General features: G+C 49.9%; 1 protein-coding gene across 1 annotated transcript in view; it reads right to left on the bottom strand.

The window, feature by feature from the left end:
• Positions 1 to 19,169, bottom strand: part of flna (filamin A, alpha (actin binding protein 280)) — a 65,902-nt gene extending 46,733 nt beyond the window's left edge. The window contains exons 1-2 of the mRNA XM_072450204.1: positions 18,764 to 19,169; positions 570 to 821 (exon numbers count right to left, since the gene is read on the bottom strand). Of these exons, the coding sequence (XP_072306305.1) occupies positions 570 to 821; positions 18,764 to 19,157 (646 nt within the window). The 5' untranslated portion in view covers positions 19,158 to 19,169. The remainder of the gene's footprint in view (positions 1 to 569; positions 822 to 18,763) is intronic.
• Positions 19,170 to 25,889: the final 6,720 nt, after the last annotated feature.

The following is a 25,889-nucleotide window of genomic DNA, read 5'->3' as shown; positions in this document are numbered from 1 at the left end:
TCTCACCGCCTCTCACCCGCTTGTGAATGACGCACGGGCATTTTCCCCTGACCTCACGTTCACGTCGGTCACTGAGTCCGAAGCAGAACTTTAACGTCCACAACAGAAGCTGAAGCGAGTCGGCGCCGGCCGCGTAAACGCCGCGGTTACAAAGTCTTTTTTCGGCGTCACGTGCATCGATTCTGGACGCGTTGACGAGTCGACTATTAAAATGATTGTATTTATTTAGTCGTATTGTTGCCAGACTATACTTAATTATGCCTCTGAAGTCTTTTAGTGTCAAATAATAAATCATTTGATATTCAGCAATAATACACTTTATTCATGAACATTCTCCATCTAAAACCCTTCAGTCACTTATTGACACCTTTATTTCTCTCGCACTTTCGGTCTTTTTGAAAACATTTTTAGTCCAATACTAAAATAATCCTCGGCTGCGTCGCTAAAATCATGGTTTTTACGGTTATCACAACTTGCCGCCTTCATATCGTGATGGAAATGGAAGATCTGAGGACAAAGACACCTTCACCTGAAAGAGTCTAAAGTGTGGCGAGTGTGAAGAGTCTGACCTGGAGCGCAGCTGTCCACCAGGGCCCCCAGCGCTTGACCCGTCCGCCAGTCTTTGCTGAAGTTGGTGATGGGCAGCTCGGGCAGCTTGTTCTGGATCCAGCCCAGGAGCCTCTGCTTGGGAGTCTTCTGGCGCCCCTCGTCCGCCTCCTCTTCCTCGTCCCACATGGGCATGGAGATGGAGTAGTGCAGGATCAGGGTCCAGATCAGGCCCAGGATCAGCTTCAGGTTCCCGTCCACGATGGCTTTGGAGTCTGGAAGGAGAGACAGGGGAACGGGTCAACGGGTTGCACCGATTAAATCGAGCGAGCAGGCGGCGAGCGAGCGAGCAGGCGGCGACCAGAGGCGCTCAAAACCCCAACCAGAAACTCCGTGAGCAGAACTTTGATCGGACTGGAACTGAAAGGAGCAAACGATGGCAGGAGTTCACGATAAATACTGAACTGAGAGTTTTCTGCAGATTAAACTCATAATTCACTTCTCAAACGCACTCAACCCAAGTCTTTATCATCCAAATCACATAATCAGTCAATCAACGGTTTGATGAATCCACAAAGATTCCATCGACCAATAAAACCGACTAAAAGACTAAGGACATTTGGACCCATGACATATGACATTGGGCCCTTGAGCTGTTACGTGATGAGCAAAGGGAGGAAGAAGAGCAGAGGGAGGAAGAAGAGCAGAGGGAGGAAGAAGAGCAGAGGGAGGAAGCAGAGCAGAGGGAGGAAGAAGAGCAGAGGGAGGAAGCAGAGCAGAGGGAGGAAGCAGAGCAGAGGGAGGAAGCAGAGCAGAGGGAGGAAGAAGAGCAGAGGGAGGAAGCAGAGCAGAGGGAGGAAGAAGAGCAGAGGGAGGAAGCAGAGCAGAGGGAGGAAGAAGAGCAGAGGGAGGAAGAAGAGCAGAGGGAGGAAGAAGAGCAGAGGGAGGAAGAGCAGAGGGAGGAAGAGCAGAGGGAGGAAGAAGAGCAGAGGGAGGAAGAGCAGAGGGAGGAAGAGCAGAGGGAGGAAGAGCAGAGGGAGGAAGAAGAGCAGAGGGAGGAAGAAGAGCAGAGGGAGGAAGAAGAGCAGAGGGAGGAAGCAGAGCAGAGGGAGGAAGAAGAGCAGAGGGAGGAAGCAGAGCAGAGGGAGGAAGAAGAGCAGAGGGAGGAAGAAGAGCAGAGGGAGGAAGAGGAGCAGAGGGAGGAAGAAGAGCAGAGGGAGGAAGAGCAGAGGGAGGAAGAAGAGCAGAGGGAGGAAGCAGAGCAGAGGGAGGAAGAAGAGCAGAGGGAGGAAGAAGAGCAAAGGGAGGAAGAAGAGAAGAGGGAGGAAGAAGAGCAGAGGGAGGAAGAAGAGCAGAGGGAGGAAGAAGAGCAGAGGGAGGAAGAGCAGAGGGAGGAAGAGCAGAGGGAGGAAGAAGAGCAGAGGGAGGAAGAAGAGCAGAGGGAGGAAGAAGAGCAGAGGGAGGAAGAAGAGCAGAGGGAGTTTCACATGAATCACACGTTTCAAAACAGAAATAATAAAAGACTCATCATTTCACAAGAGCTCGTTCTGCACAAAACTGCTCCTGTTTCAACACTTTCACTGTTGTGTCACAGCAACGTGACGGAACATGAGGAACGCCTGAAGAACATGAGGGGAACGCCTGAAGAACATGAGAGGAACGCCTGAAGAACATGAGGGGAACGCCTGAAGAACATGAGGGGAACGCCTGAAGAACATGAGGGGAACGCCTGAAGAACATGACAGAACATGAGAGGAACGCCTGAAGAACATGAGAGGAACGCCTGAAGAACATGAGGGGAACGCCTGAAGAACATGAGGGGAACGCCTGAAGAACATGAGGGGAACGCCTGAAGAACATGACAGAACATGAGAGGAACGCCTGAAGAACATGAGAGGAACGCCTGAAGAACATGAGAGGAACGCCTGAAGAACATGAGGGGAACGCCTGAAGAACATGAGGGGAACGCCTGAAGAACATGAGGGGAACGCCTGAAGAACATGAGGGGAACGCCTGAAGAACATGACAGAACATGAGAGGAACGCCTGAAGAACATGACAGAACATGAGAGGAACGCCTGAAGAACATGAGGGGAACGCCTGAAGAACATGAGGGGAACGCCTGAAGAACATGAGGGGAACGCCTGAAGAACATGAGGGGAACGCCTGAAGAACATGAGGGGAACGCCTGAAGAACATGAGGGGAACGCCTGAAGAACATGAGGGGAACGCCTGAAGAACATGAGGGGAACGCCTGAAGAACATGAGGGGAACGCCTGAAGAACATGAGGGGAACGCCAGAGGAACATGAGAGGAACGCCTGAAGAACATGAGGGGAACGCCTGAAGAACATGAGGGGAACGCCTGAAGAACATGAGGGGAACGCCTGAAGAACATGAGGGGAACGCCTGAAGAACATGACAGAACATGAGGGGAACGCCTGAAGAACATGACAGAACATGAGGGGAACGCCTGAAGAACATGAGGGGAACGCCTGAAGAACATGACAGAACATGAGGGGAACGCCTGAAGAACATGACAGAACATGAGGGGAACGCCTGAAGAACGTGACGGAACATGAGGGGAACGCCTGAAGAACATGAGGGGAACGCCTGAAGAACATGAGGGGAACGCCTGAAGAACGTGACAGAACATGAGGGGAACGCCTGAAGAACATGAGGGGAACGCCTGAAGAACATGAGGGGAACGCCTGAAGAACATGACAGAACATGAGAGGAACGCCTGAAGAACATGAGAGGAACGCCTGAAGAACATGAGAGGAACGCCTGAAGAACATGAGGGGAACGCCTGAAGAACATGAGGGGAACGCCTGAAGAACATGAGGGGAACGCCTGAAGAACATGAGGGGAACGCCTGAAGAACATGAGGGGAACGCCTGAAGAACATGACAGAACATGAGAGGAACGCCTGAAGAACATGAGAGGAACGCCTGAAGAACATGAGAGGAACGCCTGAAGAACATGAGGGGAACGCCTGAAGAACATGAGGGGAACGCCTGAAGAACATGAGGGGAACGCCTGAAGAACATGAGGGGAACGCCTGAAGAACATGACAGAACATGAGAGGAACGCCTGAAGAACATGACAGAACATGAGAGGAACGCCTGAAGAACATGAGGGGAACGCCTGAAGAACATGAGGGGAACGCCTGAAGAACATGAGGGGAACGCCTGAAGAACATGAGGGGAACGCCTGAAGAACATGAGGGGAACGCCTGAAGAACATGAGGGGAACGCCTGAAGAACATGAGGGGAACGCCTGAAGAACATGACAGAACATGAGGGGAACGCCTGAAGAACATGAGGGGAACGCCTGAAGAACATGAGGGGAACGCCTGAAGAACATGAGGGGAACGCCTGAAGAACATGAGGGGAACGCCTGAAGAACATGAGGGGAACGCCTGAAGAACATGAGGGGAACGCCTGAAGAACATGAGGGGAACGCCTGAAGAACATGAGGGGAACGCCTGAAGAACATGAGGGGAACGCCTGAAGAACATGAGGGGAACGCCTGAAGAACATGAGGGGAACGCCTGAAGAACATGAGGGGAACGCCTGAAGAACATGAGGGGAACGCCTGAAGAACATGAGGGGAACGCCTGAAGAACATGAGGGGAACGCCTGAAGAACATGAGGGGAACGCCTGAAGAACATGAGGGGAACGCCTGAAGAACATGAGGGGAACGCCTGAAGAACATGAGGGGAACGCCTGAAGAACATGAGGGGAACGCCTGAAGAACGTGACGGAACATGAGGGGAACGCCTGAAGAACGTGACGAAACATGAGGGGAACGCCTGAAGAACGTGACAGAACATAAGGGGAACGCCTGAAGAACATGAGGGGAACGCCTGAAGAACATGAGGGGAACGCCTGAAGAACATGAGGGGAACGCCAGAGGAACATGAGGGGAACGCCTGAAGAACATGAGGGGAACGCCAGAGGAACATGAGAGGAACGCCTGAAGAACATGAGGGGAACGCCAGAGGAACATGAGAGGAACGCCTGAAGAACATGAGGGGAACGCCAGAGGAACGCGAGAGGAACGCCTGAAGAACATGAGGGAAACGCCTGAAGAACATGAGGGGAACGCCTGAAGAACATGAGGGGAACGCCTGAAGAACATGAGGGGAACGCCTGAAGAACATGAGGGGAACGCCTTAAGAACATGAGGGGAACGCCTGAAGAACATGAGGGGAACGCCTGAAGAACGTGACGGAACATGAGGAACGCCTGAAGAACATGAGGGGAACGCCTGAAGAACATGAGGGGAACGCCTGAAGAACATGACAGAACATGAGGGGAACGCCTGAAGAACGTGACGGAACATGAGGGGAACGCCTGAAGAACGTGACGAAACATGAGGGGAACGCCTGAAGAACATGAGGGGAACGCCTGAAGAACATGAGGGGAACGCCTGAAGAACATGAGGGGAACGCCTGAAGAACATGAGGGGAACGCCAGAGGAACATGAGGGGAACGCCTGAAGAACATGAGGGGAACGCCAGAGGAACATGAGAGGAACGCCTGAAGAACATGAGGGGAACGCCAGAGGAACATGAGAGGAACGCCTGAAGAACATGAGGGGAACGCCAGAGGAACGCGAGAGGAACGCCTGAAGAACATGAGGGAAACGCCTGAAGAACATGAGGGGAACGCCTGAAGAACATGAGGGGAACGCGTGAAGAACATGAGGGGAACGCCTGAAGAACATGAGGGGAACGCCTGAAGAACATGAGGGGAACGCCTGAAGAACATGAGGGGAACGCCTGAAGAACATGAGGGGAACGCCTGAAGAACGTGACGGAACATGAGGAACGCCTGAAGAACATGAGGGGAACGCCTGAAGAACATGAGGGGAACGCCTGAAGAACATGAGGGGAACGCCTGAAGAACATGAGGGGAACGCCTGAAGAACATGAGGGGAACGCCTGAAGAACATGAGGGGAACGCCTGAGGAACATGAGGGGAACGCCTGAGGAACATGAGGGGAACGCCTGAAGAACATGACAGAACATGAGGGGAACGCCTGAAGAACGTGACGGAACATGAGGGGAACGCCTGAAGAACGTGACAGAACATAAGGGGAACGCCTGAAGAACATGAGGGGAACGCCTGAAGAACATGAGGGGAACGCCTGAAGAACATGAGGGGAACGCCAGAGGAACATGAGAGGAACGCCTGAAGAACATGAGGGGAACGCCAGAGGAACATGAGAGGAACGCCTGAAGAACATGAGGGGAACGCCAGAGGAACGCGAGAGGAACGCCTGAAGAACATGAGGGAAACGCCTGAAGAACATGAGGGGAACGCCTGAAGAACATGAGGGGAACGCCTGAAGAACATGAGGGGAACGCCTGAAGAACATGAGGGGAACGCCTGAAGAACATGAGGGGAACGCCTGAAGAACGTGACGGAACATGAGGAACGCCTGAAGAACGTGACGGAACATGAGGAACGCCTGAAGAACATGAGGGGAACGCCTGAACAACATGAGGGGAACGCCTGAAGAACATGAGGGGAACGCCTGAAGAACATGAGGGGAACGCCAGAAGAACATGAGGGGAACGCCAGAAGAACATGAGGGGAACGCCAGAAGAACGTGACAGAACATGAGAGGAACGCCTGAAGAACATGAGGGGAACGCCTGAACAACATGAGGGGAACGCCTGAAGAACATGAGGGGAACGCCTGAAGAACATGAGGGGAACGCCAGAAGAACATGAGGGGAACGCCAGAAGAACATGAGGGGAACGCCAGAAGAACGTGAGGGGAACGCCTGAAGAACATGAGGGGAACGCCTGAAGAACGTGACAGAACATGAGGGGAACGCCTGAAGAACATGAGGGGAACGCCTGAAGAACATGAGGGGAACGCCAGAAGAACATGAGGGGAACGCCTGAAGAACATGAGGGGAACGCCTGAAGAACATGAGGGGAACGCCTGAAGAACATGAGGGGAACGCCTGAAGAACATGAGGGGAACGCCTGAAGAACATGAGGGGAACGCCAGAGGAACATGAGAGGAACGCCTGAAGAACATGAGGGGAACGCCTGAAGAACGTGACAGAACATGAGAGGAACGCCTGAAGAACATGAGGGGAACGCCTGAAGAACATGAGGGAAACGCCTGAAGAACGTGACAGAACATGAGGGGAACGCCTGAAGAACATGAGGGGAACGCCTGAAGAACATGAGGGGAACGCCTGAAGAACATGAGGGGAACGCCTGAAGAACATGAGGGGAACGCCTGAAGAACATGAGGGGAACGCCAGAAGAACATGAGGGGAACGCCTGAAGAACGTGACAGAACATGAGGGGAACGCCTGAAGAACATGAGGGGAACGCCAGAAGAACATGAGGGGAACGCCTGAAGAACATGAGGGGAACGCCTGAAGAACATGAGGGGAACGCCTGAAGAACATGAGGGGAACGCCTGAAGAACATGACGGAACGCCAGAGGAGATATTTTAAAATGACTTGAGCAGATGAAAGCGCCCCCTACAGGCCGGATGACTCAATGATCTAAAATGCAGTTACACTAAATACATTTTGAATATTGTTAAAAATTGTAAACATTTTATCCCAGAATTGCACATTTTTCAGTTTATATAGTTTCACTTCCTGTTTGTAATTGATGACATCACAGTAGGAAAAATTACCCAGAAAACACTGGGCCAAAACTCATGCCAATAATTTATATGTACGACAGGTATAAATACAGCAGAGGGCGCGTGGAACCAGCAGAGGGCGCGCGGAACCAGCAGAGGGCGCGCGGAACCAGCAGAGGGCGCGCGGAACCAGCAGAGGGCGCGCGGAACCAGCAGAGGGCGCGCGGAACCAGCAGAGGGCGCGCGGAACCAGCAGAGGGCGCGCGGAACCAGCAGAGGGCGCGCGGAACCAACAGAGGGCGCGTGGAAACAACAGTGGGCACGCGGAAACAACAGAGGGCGCGTGGAACCAACAGTGGGCGCGCGGAAACAACAGAGGGCGCGCGGAAACAACAGTGGGCACGCGGAAACAACAGAGGGCGCGCGGAACCAACAGAGGGCGCGCGGAACTACAGAGGGCGCGTGGAACCAGCAGAGGGCGCGTGGAACCAACAGAGGGCGCGTGGAACCAACAGAGGGCGCGTGGAACCAACAGAGGGCGCGCGGAACCAGTAGAGGGCGCGTGGAACAGAGTTTAAAACGCCAGAGAGAAAACGCTGAGACGATGAGTTGGAAAGTTCATTCAAAAACAGGAGAATAAAAAGGTTCAAACAGAGTGCGACAGTGAAATGCCACCGATGCCGGCGCGGGTCCGGTTGTTTCGGGGGGACGGGGGCGGGGACAGGGGCGGAGACGGGGGGCTCCGGAGCAGGAGCCAAAAACAGGAGAAGTTTGGGGGCGAAACGAGGACAGGAGCGGGGGAGGGTCCCAGGAATGTTCAGAGTGAAACATCCACTTCTGCAGCGGCCGAACGTGAACATGCAAACGTTTCCCTCGCCATGGCAACGACACGCCGAGCAGAAACGCCACGGTCCAGGGGCAAGTACGGCGCAAAAATATCAGTAGCATAAAGTACACAGAAAAATCACTACTTTTACAACTCATTTTGACTGTCCTGACCGTGTATGTGCTGACCGTGTATGTCCTGACCGTGTATGTCCTGACCGTGTATGTCCTGACCGTGTATGTCCTGACCGTGTATGTCCTGACCGTGTATGTCCTGACCGTGTATGTCCTGTCCATGTCCGGCTCATTATTCCCTGGCCTCTTCCTGGAGTGACACACTTGTCTTCTGGTTTGAGTCGGTCAGCTGCTCCTGTGTCAGGGAAAAGCTCCAGAACAGAGTCACAGGTCGGTGTGAGACGTCGCCATGGTAACGAGGCAGACTAACTGCCCCAGAAACTACAACACGCTGAGGCCTGGGACAGTTCTTCAGAGGAACTCACACCAAACATGACAGTCCAACTTTACTAATACGGCACATTTTACCAACCAATACATTTATCTCCGCGCATGCGCACGCGCACGCGCACGCGCACGCACACGCGCACGCGCACGCACTAAAGGGCAGGACATGGAAACGTGGCCCCAGGACAAACAAATCTGAAGGTTCGTGATAAACAGTGAGAGGAAACGCAGGTCTGAACGTGCTACAGGAATGTGCAGCGCTCTGTGCGGCTGCAGCGCTGCAAACTCAGCAAACAGACGAGAATCAGAACGAGACTCAACCCATTTAAGATTCCAGGAACCTGAACCCTTTATCGGGACGAGTCTGTGGTCGTCATGTCAACCACATGTCAGGCCGAGACCAAACGCTCACGAGATCACGAGAAATAAGACCAGAATATGAAACTATATTAAGCACTGTTATTCTTTACCCATGACACACGAACAAACATGTTGTAGTTCATTTGCTCTGAATGAATTTAAATTGAAAAAGTGAATTTTCCAAAAGTTAAAACTGTAAAACGAGTGCATCGTTGGGCTCAGGTCGTGATAAAAGTAAATGTGACATAAATCCAGACAAAAGTCCACATCACTTTGTTTGATACACAATCACACAAAAACAATGAGACGATTTATGTACAATTATTTATTGTCCCAAAGATAAACTGCCTTTTATAAACTACAGTTTAAATGTAACTAGTTCTATGACTCCCGGATGACCAGAGCCTGGCCAGAGCTCAAACATTAACCCTTTTGTCTCATCTTGAGGCATGTAGATGGCACCAGTAGATGGCACCAGTAGATGGCACCAGTCTGCAGACGTGCAGCACACTATGACTCAGGAGCTCGGAGTGGGAAACATTCAGGAAATACTCAGCATTGTGTCAGCATTCCCAGAACAACACAGGTCCTCAGCCTGACGGAGGCCATATACGGACAACAGACACACAAGAGCCTCCACAAGATCAACAAGAGCCTCCACAAGACCCTCAAGAGCCTCCACAAGACCCTCAAGAGCCTCCACAAGACCCTCAAGAGCCTCCACAAGATCTTCAAGAGCCTCCACAAGATCTTCAAGAGCCTCCACAAGACCCTCAAGAGCCTCCACAAGACCCTCAAGAGCCTCCACAAGACCCTCAAGAGCCTCCACAAGATCTTCAAGAGCCTCCACAAGACCCTCCACAAGAGCCTCAAGAGCCTCCACAAGATCAACAAGAGCCTCCACAAGATCAACAAGAGCCTCCACAAGATCAACAAGACCCTCAAGAGCCTCCACAAGATCAACAAGAGCCTCCACAAGACCCTCAAGAGCCTCCACAAGACCCTCAAGAGCCTCCACAAGACCCTCAAGAGCCTCCACAAGACCCTCAAGAGCCTCCACAAGACCCTCAAGAGCCTCCACAAGACCCTCAAGAGCCTCCACAAGACCCTCAAGAGCCTCCACAAGACCCTCCACAAGAGCCTCAAGAGCCTCCACAAGACCCTCCACAAGACCCTCAAGAGCCTCCACAAGATCTTCAAGAGCCTCCACAAGACCCTCCACAAGAGCCTCAAGAGCCTCCACAAGATCAACAAGAGCCTCCACAAGATCAACAAGAGCCTCCACAAGATCAACAAGACCCTCAAGAGCCTCCACAAGACCCTCAAGAGCCTCCACAAGACCCTCAAGAGCCTCCACAAGACCCTCAAGAGCCTCCACAAGACCCTCAAGAGCCTCCACAAGATCTTCAAGAGCCTCCACAAGACCCTCCACAAGAGCCTCAAGAGCCTCCACAAGATCAACAAGAGCCTCCACAAGATCAACAAGAGCCTCCACAAGATCAACAAGACCCTCAAGAGCCTCCACAAGACCCTCAAGAGCCTCCACAAGACCCTCAAGAGCCTCCACAAGACCCTCAAGAGCCTCCACAAGACCCTCAAGAGCCTCCACAAGATCTTCAAGAGCCTCCACAAGACCCTCCACAAGAGCCTCAAGAGCCTCCACAAGACCCTCCACAAGAGCCTCAAGAGCCTCCACAAGATCAACAAGACCCTCAAGAGCCTCCACAAGACCCTCAAGAGCCTCCACAAGACCCTCAAGAGCCTCCACAAGACCCTCAAGAGCCTCCACAAGACCCTCAAGAGCCTCCACAAGACCCTCAAGAGCCTCCACAAGACCAACTAGACCCTCCACAAGACCCTCAAGAGCCTCCACAAGACCCTCAAGAGCCTCCACAAGACCCTCAAGAGCCTCCACAAGACCCTCAAGAGCCTCCACAAGACCCTCAAGAGCCTCCACAAGAACAAGACCAACGAGACCCTCCACAAGACCAACTAGACCCTCAAGAGCCTCCACGAGACCCTCACTGGCACAGAGCGAAGGGGGGGGGGGCAGGGGGCGGGACATGAGAGAAAGAGGAAGGAGAAACACGAGAGAACTGACTCATGTGTTTGGCTCGTTGCTATGGCGCCCTTAAGCGCAGCAGCCATGACATCATCACCCTCTGACCCCCCGACCTGAGGGGGGAGGGGTCGGGTCAAGGGGGGTCCCAGGGCTCAGCAGGTTCAGCCACATCTGGAGAACATTAGAGTCTGAAGAGGAGAGAGACAAGAGAGTTTAGGACACTCAAGTCCTCGAACTAGGTTTAAGTCCCGGTCCGGGTCCAGGTCCCAGTCCCAGTCCCAGTCCCAGTCCCAGTCCCAGTCTCAGTCCCAGTCCCAGTCCCAGTCCCAGTCCCAGTCCCAGTCCCAGTCCCTGGTTTAGCAGGACCTACACACTCAGAATCAGAGGAAGTGTCACATTCCTGAGCTCTTATCACAGAATGTCACTGGGACCAAACGTCATAAAAGTGAAATATCAATATTCTAATATCTGAGTAAAGGAAGTCACGGTGTAAAGTCACACGTGACAAAACCATGACAACACGGTAATAAAATTATAATACACGTCATTCATAAATATTCAGTCGTCATATTCCAACTTTTATTTGGCTGAAAACTACTACAACTACTACTACTGCTACTACTACATAAAATAAAATAAATAAAATAAATAAACACCTTCCATATAAAATGTCAAAAACGCTGTAATTAAGATTTAAAAAAAGTGAGTTTATTTTTCAACTCAAACGTTTGAGTCCCTTTAATGTTAAAAGTGTGGTTTCAGCCCCTCCTCCTCCTCTCTCTCCCTCTTCCTCGCTCTCACTGGTGCAGGGGAAAAAGGCTCTCCTGGTTTTTAGCCTTAAAAGGGCAGAAGCAAACGAGATGCTGGATCCCTCCCATTCCAGAGCTCTGGTTACAAGGACGAGGGAGAGAGAGAGAGAGAAGATGGACAACGAGGAGAGCGAGGGGAAAGGGGAGGAGCGAGGGGAAAGGGGAGGAGCGAGGGGAAAGGGGAGGAGCCCGGAGCAAAACCACAACACGAAAAAAGAAGAGGAGGCGGAGGAAGGAAGGAACGAGGAGGAAAGGAGAAGTTTGACCACACTCACAACGGCTCAGGCACATTTCCTCCGACACTTTTCCGAGGCAAACGGCAGCGACGTTGCCATGGCGATTAACTAGGCGTTTAAGCTTCTGCCTGGTCAAAAGTCCTCACGATGTCGCCTGTAAAGCAGAAGCTGAACCAGCGTCTATGCGTCGACAGGAGAAGCTCATAGTCGGTGCCAAATCTACCGATATTTTAACAGATGATTTGGCCGATATTTGCATAAGAACGGCCTTTTTATTGTTCTTATAAAGACACTTAAATACTCCATACTACATGCTGTGGATATTCAAATCTAAAGTTTCAGTATCGGCAAATATCGGTTATCGGCCACAGCAGCGAGACAAATATCAGATATTCTACGCTCGAAAAAAACAATATTATATTTGTCAAAAGTCCTCAAACGATCGCCTGTCTATCTCAAAAATAAAAAAGAAACTTCTAGATCAGGCCTTCGAGGTTCTGAGCCTCATTTATCACTCTTAGTCTCATAAATGAGGCCAGTTTTCAGTCAGATCGAGTTTAGTCACAAACTAAATCAAAAATCCTCAGTAAATGTGTTTGTGTGGAACATGTTTCTTCATTTAAAACTGCTCTGTCCATTTTTTACATTTAAACGTCCCAAACATGTGACATGAGCCGTTTTCACACAGAAAACACCTGAAAAAAAAGGCGTTTTCTGTGTGAAAACTCGAGGCGATGAAGAAGTTTCACACGGAGACGTTTAAGTGTGACAGACTCATGAACTAAACACTCAAGTTAAATGTATTTTATATTCGGCTAAATATTATACACATTTTATCCCAGAATAGCAAATGTTGTAAGTTTATTATTTTACTTCCCGTTTGTAATTGATGACATCACCATCAATTACAAACGGGAAGTAAAATAATAACAAGGAAATTACCCAGCAACCACTGGGCCAAAACTCTAATGTCACCATTTGTTTTATAAAAATATAAGAGCGACTTTATTTTGTTGAATTCATTTTCACGGGAGGGTCACTGGAGACATACGGGAGGGTCACTGGAGACATACGGGAGGGTCACTGGAGACATACGGGAGGGTCACTGGAGACATACGGGAGGGTCACTGGAGACATACGGGAGGGTCACTGGAGACATACGGGAGGGTCACTGGAGACATACGGGAGGGTCACTGGAGACATACGGGAGGGTCACTGGAGACATACGGGAGGGTCACTGGAGACATACGGGAGGGTCACTGGAGACATACGGGAGGGTCACTGGAGACATACGGGAGGGTCACTGGAGACATACGGGAGGGTCACTGGAGACATACGGGAGGGTCACTGGAGACATACGGGAGGGTCACTGGAGACATACGGGAGGTGATGGTGGTGTTCAGGCGCAGCCCTCGTCTTCTTAAAGCCTGAATCGACCAAAGACACTTCCATAATCCCCCGATTGGTCGACTAAAAGGGGGCGTGGCAAAAGCTATGAAACTATGAAACATCTTTATGAATCTGATCCAAACTGCACAGGAACTATTCCCACAGAAAAGTACTCGTAAACAGTGATTATCCTTATGATTCACTCAAAGTCTTCAGTTAAATCACTTCAGACTTTCTCCTTTTTGATGTGAATAAGACAAAAACATCACAATCGAGAAGTTACTTACAATAATGATAGTTTTATATAGAAATTCATATCTTTGCCTGAATGTGTGAGTCAGGGGGGCCCAACCGGAGTCTGGGGGGTACTAGGCAGTAGCAGTACTAGTACTAGGCAGTAGCAGTACTAGGCAGTAGCAGTAGCAGTACTAGGCAGTAGCAGTACTAGTACTAGGCAGTAGCAGTACTAGTACTAGGCAGTAGCAGTACTAGGAAGTAGCAGTACTAGTACTAGGCAGTAGCAGTACTAGTACTAGGCAGTAGCAGTAGCAGTACTAGGCAGTAGCAGTAGCAGTACTAGGCAGTAGCAGTACTAGGCAGTAGCAGTACTAGTACTAGGAAGTAGCAGTACTAGTACTAGGCAGTAGCAGTACTAGTACTAGGCAGTAGCAGTAGTACACAGTTCTACTGAACAGTTCCACGAAGTTAAAACAATGACTCAAAACAAACAGATCATCGTTTTCCTGAAGTTTAAGACGAGATTAAATGTATTTGAAACTGACACATTTCCTCCTCCTGTCACTCATGAGTCACTGTCTGCAGCTGAAGGACTAAACAGGGACTAAACAGGGACTAAAGGTCTGGTCTGGTCTGGAGGGAGGACACAGGTCGGCGTGAGTCGCCCGGTGACTCCAGGTGAGCGACGGCCAGAGAATCACCAACATCTTGAGACATTTGGATTCTTTGTTTTGGGGGAAATATTTGACTGCTCGTGTCATCCCAACATTTGAGATCAGGCAGCGGCACGAAGCGGCACGAAGCGGCACGAAGCCCATTAAAGCCATTCTATGAGCCACGAGCCAAATCCTCCGTGAGCCACGAGCCGTGTTTACTCTTTTACCACCACAGACCGACCAATCACGCGCCGGGACATCAACACAACTAAAGAGATAAAATAGTCTTTTTGATTCTATTTAAAGACCAAAAATGGACATAAATGTAAAGAATTTGGCCGTTTTTCATTCAGAAAGTTGGATTTTGTAAAGTCACAGTGGAAATGATCTCAGTAATTGTGAAGGATCTTTAAAATCGTGACGTTTTTCCTCACGACAGACATAAAATTGTGCCATTGCGACGAGGCTTTAGAAAGTTTCACCCTCTTCGTGCATTTTTAAGGTTTAACTTTACTTCAGTGTCGTCTGCATCTTCGACTCCACAAAAGAGAAAACACGAGAATTACATGTGGTTTTTGGCTCGTGGTTAAGAAGAGAAACGTGTTCGTGAAAAACCTCCGGCGACTCATGTTCGCTGAGAATCGGTGGATTTTAGAGGAAAAAGAACAATTCAAACTGACTAAGATTTTTCTTTTTTTAATACATCATTTTCTTTATGTTTGAGCGTCGTCTTTTTCTAATGAAGCTCAAAATCACCCTTGAACTGTCCAGGAAAAGTCCAATTTTGTCTCATTTAGTGATTTTTCTTTTATCGATACTTGTTCAATCGAGAATAATATTTTGAGCATCTGATTTTCAAAACTTTAGACAACTATTTTCCCCCCTTTTTCACTCTAATTTGCCATGTTTTGCATAATTTTCCTCGTCCAAACGTGCAGCGATCGGACAGAAGTACGAGAGAGAACGTGCAAACGCTGCGGTGGAAAAGCCTCACGTCGTCTGGGGAATCGAACCTTTGAACGTCTGGACACCGGGAGCGAAGGCCAACCACTCTGCCACACGGTCAAACAGTGGTTTACGTGTCGCTGCATCAGAGACGTTTATTATTGGGAAAGACCAGAAACGGCTCAGAGCGTTTTATGGCAACATGACTCAACAGTGACTCAATGCTCGGGCGGGGATTTTAACATTCATGTTCATAACCTTCATTTTACACCCACAATGGTGAAATTACACTGTTGCAACACAGAGTCAAAGTCATTATTTGACCTGTAACTTTAAAGTCTTTTCACCTTCTTCTGCTTAAATCATTTTAAAGTTTTGCATTTAAATTTGCAATGTTTTTTAGGGTTAATCTAATCAAAGCAGATAAAGAGGATAAACTGACGGTTTCTATACGAGAACATAAACCTCGAGGTTTATTCTTTCACTTGTTTAGAATTCGCTCATAATCTTCGAGTGGATACTATTTTTAAATGTTAAAATAAAATGTTCCTTTAGGGCTGAATTTCACAAGAACAAACTGGAACGTGTCGCTCTCACTTCTTTATTTGTGACCAAGACGTTTATTTTAAGAAAACATAATAATGCCACTGTTCACTCAAGAAGAAGAGAGGCATTATTAACCCAAAAGGTCCGGGTCCCCACCCTCGAGGGGGTGAAACACGGCGTCGGAACAACACGGCGTCGGAACAACACGGCGTCGGAACAACACGGCGTTAAAATGATCTTCGGTGGATTTAATGAGAGAAAGTTGCGAGGCCAAAGGCGTCGGCTGTCAATCATCTCAGAACAGTTTGCTGCTAGCTTACGAGCTAACACATGTGTGAAGTCTGCCAGGATTATGCAAGCTCACCAGAGACAGAGGGGGGACTACAGGGGAGGACTACAGGGGAGGACTACAGGGGGGGACTACAGGGGAGGACTACAGGGGAGGACTACAGGGGGGGACTACAGGGGGGGACTACAGGGGGGGACTACAGGGGGGGACTACAGGGGGGGACTACAGGGGAGGACTACAGGGGAGGACTACAGGGGGGGACTACAGGGGGGGACTACAGGGGGGGACTACAGGGGGGGACTACAGGGGAGGACTACAGGGGAGGACTACAGGGGGGGACTACAGGGGGGGGACTACAGGGAGGACTACAGGGGGGGACTACGGGGGAGGACTACGGGGGGGGACTACGGGGGGGGACTACGGGGGGGGACTACGGGGGGGGACTACAGGGGAGGACTACAGGGGAGGACTACAGGGGAGGACTACAGGGGAGGACTACAGGGGGGGACTACAGGGGAGGACTACAGGGGAGGACTACAGGGGAGGACTACAGGGGAGGACTACAGGGGGGGACTACAGGGGAGGACTACAGGGGGGGACTACAGGGGGGGACTACAGGGGGGGACTACAGGGGAGGACTACAGGGGGGGACTACAGGGGAGGACTACAGGGGAGGACTACAGGGAGGACTACAGGGAGGACTACAGGGAGGACTACAGGGAGGACTACAGGGGAGGACTACAGGGGGGGACTACAGGGGGGGACTACGGGGGAGGACTACGGGGGAGGACTACGGGGGAGGACTACGGGGGGACTACGGGGGGGACTACAGGGGAGGACTACAGGGGAGGACTACAGGGGGGGACTACAGGGGGGGACTACAGGGGGGGACTACAGGGGGGACTACAGGGGAGGACTACAGGGGAGGACTACAGGGGGGGACTACGGGGGGGACTACGGGGAGGACTACGGGGGGGGACTACGGGGGAGGACTACGGGGGAGGACTACGGGGGAGGACTACGGGGGGGACTACGGGGGGGGACTACGGGGGGGACTACGGGGGAGGACTACGGGGGAGGACTACGGGGGAGGACTACGGGGGGACTACGGGGGGACTACAGGGGAGGACTACGGGGGGGACTACGGGGGGGACTACGGGGGGGGACTACGGGGGGGACTACGGGGGGGGACTACAGGGGAGGACTACAGGGAGGACTACAGGGAGGACTACAGGGGAGGACTACAGGGGGGGACTACAGGGGGGGACTACAGGGGGGGACTACAGGGGGGGACTACAGGGGGGGACTACAGGGGAGGACTACAGGGGGGGACTACAGGGGGGGACTACGGGGGAGGACTACGGGGGAGGACTACGGGGGAGGACTACGGGGGAGGACTACGGGGAGGACTACGGGGGGGACTACGGGGAGGACTACGGGGGGGGACTACAGGGGAGGACTACAGGGGGGGACTACAGGGGGGGACTACAGGGGAGGACTACAGGGGAGGACTACAGGGAGGGACTACAGGGGGGGACTACAGGGGAGGACTACAGGGGGGGACTACAGGGGGGGACTACAGGGGGGGACTACAGGGGAGGACTACAGGGGAGGACTACAGGGGAGGACTACAGGGGGGACTACAGGGGAGGACTACAGGGGAGGACTACGGGGGGGGACTACGGGGGAGGACTACGGGGGAGGACTACGGGGGAGGACTACGGGGGAGGACTACGGGGGGGGACTACGGGGGAGGACTACGGGGGGGGACTACGGGGGGGGACTACAGGGGGGGACTACGGGGGGGACTACGGGGGGGACTACGGGGAGGACTACGGGGGGGACTACGGGGGGGACTACAGGGGGGGACTACGGGGGGGACTACGGGGGGGACTACAGGGGGGGACTACAGGGGGGGACTACAGGGGGGGACTACGGGGGGGACTACAGGGGGGACTACAGGGGAGGACTACAGGGGGGGACTACGGGGGGGACTACGGGGAGGACTACGGGGGGGGACTACGGGGGGGGACTACGGGGGGGGACTACGGGGGGGACTACAGGGGAGGACTACAGGGGGGGACTACAGGGGGGGACTACGGGGGGGACTACGGGGGGGACTACGGGGGGGACTACGGGGGGGACTACAGGGGAGGACTACAGGGGGGGACTACAGGGGAGGACTACAGGGGAGGACTACAGGGGAGGACTACAGGGGAGGACTAATGAACCGTTAGTGACCTGGTCGTTTACAGTGATAAAGTCTGATGTTTTAAGACTTTGGAAAGACACAAATAATAATCATTTCATATTTATTTATCCATTTAAAGTTTTCACCTCAAATCATCTGGAGACGCATCATCACCACGGTTTAAAACCAGGACTAAACCAGGACTAAACCAGGACTAAACCAGGACTAAACCAGGACTAAACCAGGACTAAACCAGATCTAAACTAAACCATAACAAACAGAACATGACCAAACTCAGAATAAACCAGAACAAAACCATAAGCATGTGTGCACAAAGTTAGTCCTGGTTTAGACGTGGCTCTAACTCAAACCAGGACTAAAATAGAACAAAGTTAAAGCAGGACTAAAGCAGGACTAAAGAAGGACTAAAGAAGGACTAAAGAAGGACTAAAGCAGGACTAAAACAGGACAAAGCTAAAACAGGACAAAGTTAAACCAGGACTAAACTCGGTCTAAAGTTGGGCCCCGGGCCCCTCATTCATTTCCACTCCTTCACTTTTCCCACTCGTGTCTTTGGGACTCACCGATGGACACGAGCTTGATGTTCTCCTTGTCCAGGAACTCCAGCGCCACGGACACGTTCTCCAGCTGCATCTGGCGGAACGTGGGCCTCTGGTTGTACTTGCGGAACATCTTCTTCTGGGACAGGACCTCCAGGAGCCCGATGAGGCGCAGCCCGTCGCTCAGGTCCGTCTGCAGGTTCCCGATGCGCTTGTTCACGCACTTCAGATGCTCGTTGCACCAGCGCGTGAACGTGTTCTGCTGGATCTTCTTCCACGGCGCGTCCTCGGCCAGGTCCTTCTCCGTGGCGGGCATGTCTGCGGGCTCTTTGGGCTCTTTGGGGTCCGTGGAGCTGCTGCTGCTGGCGGTGGGAGCGGGCGCGGCGCTCTGGTTCAGACGTGGGTGTGGACTGCTCATTTTTATGCGCTCTGCCGCCTCACGGAGCGCTGTCCGTGCGGCCTTTAGGGCGAGGGGCGGGGCCTGCGAGGGGGGCGGGGCCTGCGAGGGGGGCGGGGCCTGAAGAGTGGGTCCGTGGTCCAACTCCTCCCTCTGTGGTCACACTTCTGCTGAGAAGAAGGAGAAGGAGGAGAGAAGGAGAGAAGGAGAGGGAGAGAAGAAGAGGAGGAGAGAAGGAGAGGAGAAGAAGAGGAGAAGAGGAGAGGAGAAGAAGAGGAGAGAAGGTGAGGAGAAGAAGAGGAGAAGAGGAGAGGGGAGGAGAGAAGAAGAGAAGAGGAGAGAAGAAGAGAGAAGAAGAGAGAAGAAGAGGAGGAGAGAAGGAGAGGGAGAGAAGAAGAGGAGGAGAGAAGGAGAGGAGAAGAAGAGGAGAGAAGAAGAGAGAAGAAGAGAGAAGAAGAGGAGGAGAGAAGGAGAGGGAGAGAAGAAGAGGAGGAGAGAAGGAGAGGAGAAGAAGAGGAGAGAAGGTGAGGAGAAGAAGAGGAGAAGAGGAGAGGGGAGGAGAGAAGAAGAGAAGAGGAGAGAAGAAGAGAGAAGAAGAGAGAAGAAGAGGAGGAGAGAAGGAGAGGGAGAGAAGAAGAGAGAAGAAGAGAGAAGAAGAGGAGGAGAGAAGAAGGAGAGGGAGAGACAGAGGGAGACAGAGAAAAGACAGTTATTAAAGGGCGTCTCAGTGAAACACTCCATAATTAACCCTTTGACACGTCTGTGAACAAAACACTCTCAATGACACTGGACACACACTTTCACTGGACACACACTTTCACTGGACACACACTTTTACTGGACACACACTTTTACTGGACACACACTTTCACTGGACACACACTTTCACTGGACACACACTTTCACTGGACACACACTTTTACTGGACACACACTTTCACTGGACACACACTTTTACTGGACACACACTTTCACTGGACACACACTTTCACTGGACACACACTTTCACTGGACACACACTTTCACTGGACACACACTACAGTTATTTACAATCGGACAGAAGTCAGATTTCACTCACTGTTGGAGAGGTAAATCTGGACTGTGAGATGCTGGTTCAGGTGTGTAGCGGTCACTGGTCAGGTCAGAACACTACTTAAGGTCAGGATGGACACTACTTCAGGTCAGGATGGACACTACTTCAGGTCAGGATGGACACTACTTAAGGTCAGGATGGACACTACTTCAGGTCAGGATGGACACTACTTAAGGTCAGGATGGACACTACTTAAGGTCAGGATGGACACTACTTAAGGTCAGGATGGACACTACTTAAGGTCAGGATGGACACTACTTGAGGTCAGGATGGACACTACTTAAGGTCAGGATGGACACTACTTAAGGTCAGGATGGACACTACTTAAGGTCAGGATGGACACTCGGACAGACAGAAATGATGAGGAGACACGAGGACGCGTTCAGGAGCTTTATTAACAGGTTCACACAGACCGCGATCTGATTGGTCATTGTTGCGGACTTGTACCGCCTTCATATTCAAAGCATATGTGATGTCATGAGGAGTATGTGATGTCATGAGGTGTATGTGATGTCATGAGGTGTATGTGATGTCATGAGGAGTATGTGATGTCATGAGGAGTATATGATGTCATGAGGAGTATGTGATGTCATGAGGTGTATGTGATGTCATGAGGCGTATGTGATGTCATGAGGTGTATGTGATGTCATGAGGAGTATGTGATGTCATGAGGAGTATGTGATGTCATGAGGAGTATGTGATGTCATGAGGAGTATGTGATGTCATGAGGTGTATGTGATGTCATGAGGTGTATGTGATGTCATGAGGAGTATGTGATGTCATGAGGAGTATGTGATGTCATGAGGAGTATGTGATGTCATGAGGTGTATGTGATGTCATGAGGAGTATGTGATGTCATGAGGTGTATGTGATGTCATGAGGTGTATGTGATGTCATGAGGAGTATGTGATGTCATGAGTCGTATGTGATGTCATGAGGCGTATGTGATGTCATGAGGTGTATGTGATGTCATGAGGAGTATGTGATGTCATGAGGTGTATGTGATGTCATGAGGAGTATGTGATGTCATGAGGAGTATGTGATGTCATGAGGAGTATGTGATGTCATGAGGAGTATGTGATGTCATGAGGAGTATGTGATGTCATGAGGAGTATGTGATGTCATGAGGTGTATGTGATGTCATGAGGAGTATGTGATGTCATGAGGTGTATGTGATGTCATGAGGAGTATGTGATGTCATGAGGTGTATGTGATGTCATGAGGTGTATGTGATGTCATGAGGAGTATGTGATGTCATGAGGAGTATGTGATGTCATGAGGAGTATGTGATGTCATGAGGTGTATGTGATGTCATGAGGTGTATAGGATGTCATGAGGAGTATGTGATGTCATGAGGAGTATGTGATGTCATGAGGAGTATGTGATGTCATGAGGTGTATGAGTATGTGATGTCATGAGGAGTATGTGATGTCATGAGGAGTATGTGATGTCATGAGGAGTATGTGATGTCATGAGGCGTATGTGATGTCATGAGGTGTATGTGATGTCATGAGGTGTATGTGATGTCATGAGGAGTATGTGATGTCATGAGGAGTATGTGATGTCATGAGGAGTATGTGATGTCATGAGGTGTATGTGATGTCATGAGGAGTATGTGATGTCATGAGGAGTATGTGATGTCATGAGGTGTATGTGATGTCATGAGGTGTATGTGATGTCATGAGGTGTATGTGAGGTCATGAGGTGTATGTGATGTCATGAGGAGTATGTGATGTCATGAGGAGTATGTGATGTCATGAGGAGTATGTGATGTCATGAGGTGTATGTGATGTCATGAGGAGTATGTGATGTCATGAGGAGTATGTGATGTCATGAGGAGTATGTGATGTCATGAGGAGTATGTGATGTCATGAGGCGTATGTGATGTCATGAGGTGTATGTGATGTCATGAGGCGTATGTGATGTCATGAGGTGTATGTGATGTCATGAGGAGTATGTGATGTCATGAGGCGTATGTGATGTCATGAGGTGTATGTGATGTCATGAGGCGTATGTGATGTCATGAGGTGTATGTGATGTCATGAGGAGTATGTGATGTCATGAGGAGTATGTGATGTCATGAGGTGTATGTGATGTCATGAGGTGTATGTGATGTCATGAGGAGTATGTGATGTCATGAGGAGTATGTGATGTCATGAGGAGTATGTGATGTCATGAGGAGTATGTGATGTCATGAGGAGTATGTGATGTCATGAGGAGTATGTGATGTCATGAGGAGTATGTGATGTCATGAGGTGTATGTGATGTCATGAGGAGTATGTGATGTCATGAGGAGTATGTGATGTCATGAGGAGTATGTGATGTCATGAGGTGTATGTGATGTCATGAGGAGTATGTGATGTCATGAGGCGTATGTGATGTCATGAGGTGTATGTGATGTCATGAGGTGTATGTGATGTCATGAGGTGTATGTGATGTCATGAGGTGTATGTGATGTCATGAGGAGTATGTGATGTCATGAGGAGTATGTGATGTCATGAGGTGTATGTGATGTCATGAGGAGTATGTGATGTCATGAGGTGTATGTGATGTCATGAGGAGTATGTGATGTCATGAGGAGTATGTGATGTCATGAGGCGTATGTGATGTCATGAGGTGTATGTGATGTCATGAGGTGTATGTGATGTCATGAGGAGTATGTGATGTCATGAGGTGTATGTGATGTCATGAGGCGTATGTGATGTCATGAGGCGTATGTGATGTCATGAGGTGTATGTGATGTCATGAGGAGTATGTGATGTCATGAGGAGTATGTGATGTCATGAGGAGTATGTGATGTCATGAGGTGTATGTGATGTCATGAGGAGTATGTGATGTCATGAGGAGTATGTGATGTCATGAGGTGTATGTGATGTCATGAGGTGTATGTGATGTCATGAGGAGTATGTGATGTCATGAGGAGTATGTGATGTCATGAGGAGTATGTGATGTCATGAGGTGTATGTGATGTCATGAGGAGTATGTGATGTCATGAGGTGTATGTGATGTCATGAGGTGTATGTGATGTCATGAGGTGTATGTGAGGTCATGAGGTGTATGTGATGTCATGAGGAGTATGTGATGTCATGAGGAGTATGTGATGTCATGAGGAGTATGTGATGTCATGAGGTGTATGTGATGTCATGAGGAGTATGTGATGTCATGAGGAGTATGTGATGTCATGAGGAGTATGTGATGTCATGAGGAGTATGTGATGTCATGAGGCGTATGTGATGTCATGAGGTGTATGTGATGTCATGAGGCGTATGTGATGTCATGAGGTGTATGTGATGTCATGAGGAGTATGTGATGTCATGAGGCGTATGTGATGTCATGAGGAGTATGTGATGTCATGAGGCGTATGTGATGTCATGAGGAGTATGTGATGTCATGAGGAGTATGTGATGTCATGAGGTGTATGTGATGTCATGAGGAGTATGTGATGTCATGAGGAGTATGTGATGTCATGAGGTGTATGTGATGTCATGAGGTGTATGTGATGTCATGAGGAGTATGTGATGTCATGAGGAGTATGTGATGTCATGAGGAGTATGTGATGTCATGAGGAGTATGTGATGTCATGAGGTGTATGTGATGTCATGAGGTGTATGTGATGTCATGAGGAGTATGTGATGTCATGAGGAGTATGTGATGTCATGAGGTGTATGTGATGTCATGAGGTGTATGTGATGTCATGAGGAGTATGTGATGTCATGAGGAGTATGTGATGTCATGAGGAGTATGTGATGTCATGAGGTGTATGTGATGTCATGAGGAGTATGTGATGTCATGAGGAGTATGTGATGTCATGAGGAGTATGTGATGTCATGAGGTGTATGTGATGTCATGAGGAGTATGTGATGTCATGAGGCGTATGTGATGTCATGAGGTGTATGTGATGTCATGAGGTGTATGTGATGTCATGAGGTGTATGTGATGTCATGAGGTGTATGTGATGTCATGAGGAGTATGTGATGTCATGAGGAGTATGTGATGTCATGAGGTGTATGTGATGTCATGAGGAGTATGTGATGTCATGAGGTGTATGTGATGTCATGAGGAGTATGTGATGTCATGAGGAGTATGTGATGTCATGAGGCGTATGTGATGTCATGAGGTGTATGTGATGTCATGAGGTGTATGTGATGTCATGAGGAGTATGTGATGTCATGAGGTGTATGTGATGTCATGAGGCCTATGTGATGTCATGAGGCGTATGTGATGTCATGAGGTGTATGTGATGTCATGAGGAGTATGTGATGTCATGAGGAGTATGTGATGTCATGAGGAGTATGTGATGTCATGAGGTGTATGTGATGTCATGAGGAGTATGTGATGTCATGAGGAGTATGTGATGTCATGAGGTGTATGTGATGTCATGAGGTGTATGTGATGTCATGAGGAGTATGTGATGTCATGAGGAGTATGTGATGTCATGAGGAGTATGTGATGTCATGAGGTGTATGTGATGTCATGAGGAGTATGTGATGTCATGAGGAGTATGTGATGTCATGAGGAGTATGTGATGTCATGAGGAGTATGTGATGTCATGAGGTGTATGTGATGTCATGAGGAGTATGTGATGTCATGAGGTGTATGTGATGTCATGAGGAGTATGTGATGTCATGAGGTGTATGTGATGTCATGAGGAGTATGTGATGTCATGAGGAGTATGTGATGTCATGAGGAGTATGTGATGTCATGAGGAGTATGTGATGTCATGAGGCGTATGTGATGTCATGAGGTGTATGTGATGTCATGAGGTGTATGTGATGTCATGAGGAGTATGTGATGTCATGAGGAGTATGTGATGTCATGAGGAGTATGTGATGTCATGAGGTGTATGTGATGTCATGAGGAGTATGTGATGTCATGAGGAGTATGTGATGTCATGAGGAGTATGTGATGTCATGAGGAGTATGTGATGTCATGAGGTGTATGTGATGTCATGAGGTGTATGTGATGTCATGAGGAGTATGTGATGTCATGAGGAGTATGTGATGTCATGAGGAGTATGTGATGTCATGAGGTGTATGTGATGTCATGAGGTGTATGTGATGTCATGAGGAGTATGTGATGTCATGAGGAGTATGTGATGTCATGAGGAGTATGTGATGTCATGAGGAGTATGTGATGTCATGAGGAGTATGTGATGTCATGAGGAGTATGTGATGTCATGAGGAGTATGTGATGTCATGAGGAGTATGTGATGTCATGAGGAGTATGTGATGTCATGAGGAGTATGTGATGTCATGAGGCGTATGTGATGTCATGAGGTGTATGTGATGTCATGAGGAGTATGTGATGTCATGAGGAGTATGTGATGTCATGAGGAGTATGTGATGTCATGAGGAGTATGTGATGTCATGAGGCGTATGTGATGTCATGAGGTGTATGTGATGTCATGAGGCGTATGTGATGTCATGAGGTGTATGTGATGTCATGAGGAGTATGTGATGTCATGAGGCGTATGTGATGTCATGAGGTGTATGTGATGTCATGAGGCGTATGTGATGTCATGAGGTGTATGTGATGTCATGAGGAGTATGTGATGTCATGAGGAGTATGTGATGTCATGAGGTGTATGTGATGTCATGAGGTGTATGTGATGTCATGAGGAGTATGTGATGTCATGAGGAGTATGTGATGTCATGAGGAGTA

Source organism: Eucyclogobius newberryi, unplaced genomic scaffold, assembly GCF_026437365.1.
Source record: "Eucyclogobius newberryi isolate DKJ021-1_F unplaced genomic scaffold, fEucNew1.0.hap1 SCAF_17, whole genome shotgun sequence".
Lineage (NCBI taxonomy): Eukaryota > Metazoa > Chordata > Actinopteri > Gobiiformes > Gobiidae > Eucyclogobius > Eucyclogobius newberryi.
Note: the sequence above shows the minus strand (reverse complement) of the source record. Positions and strands in the feature narration are given on the sequence as shown.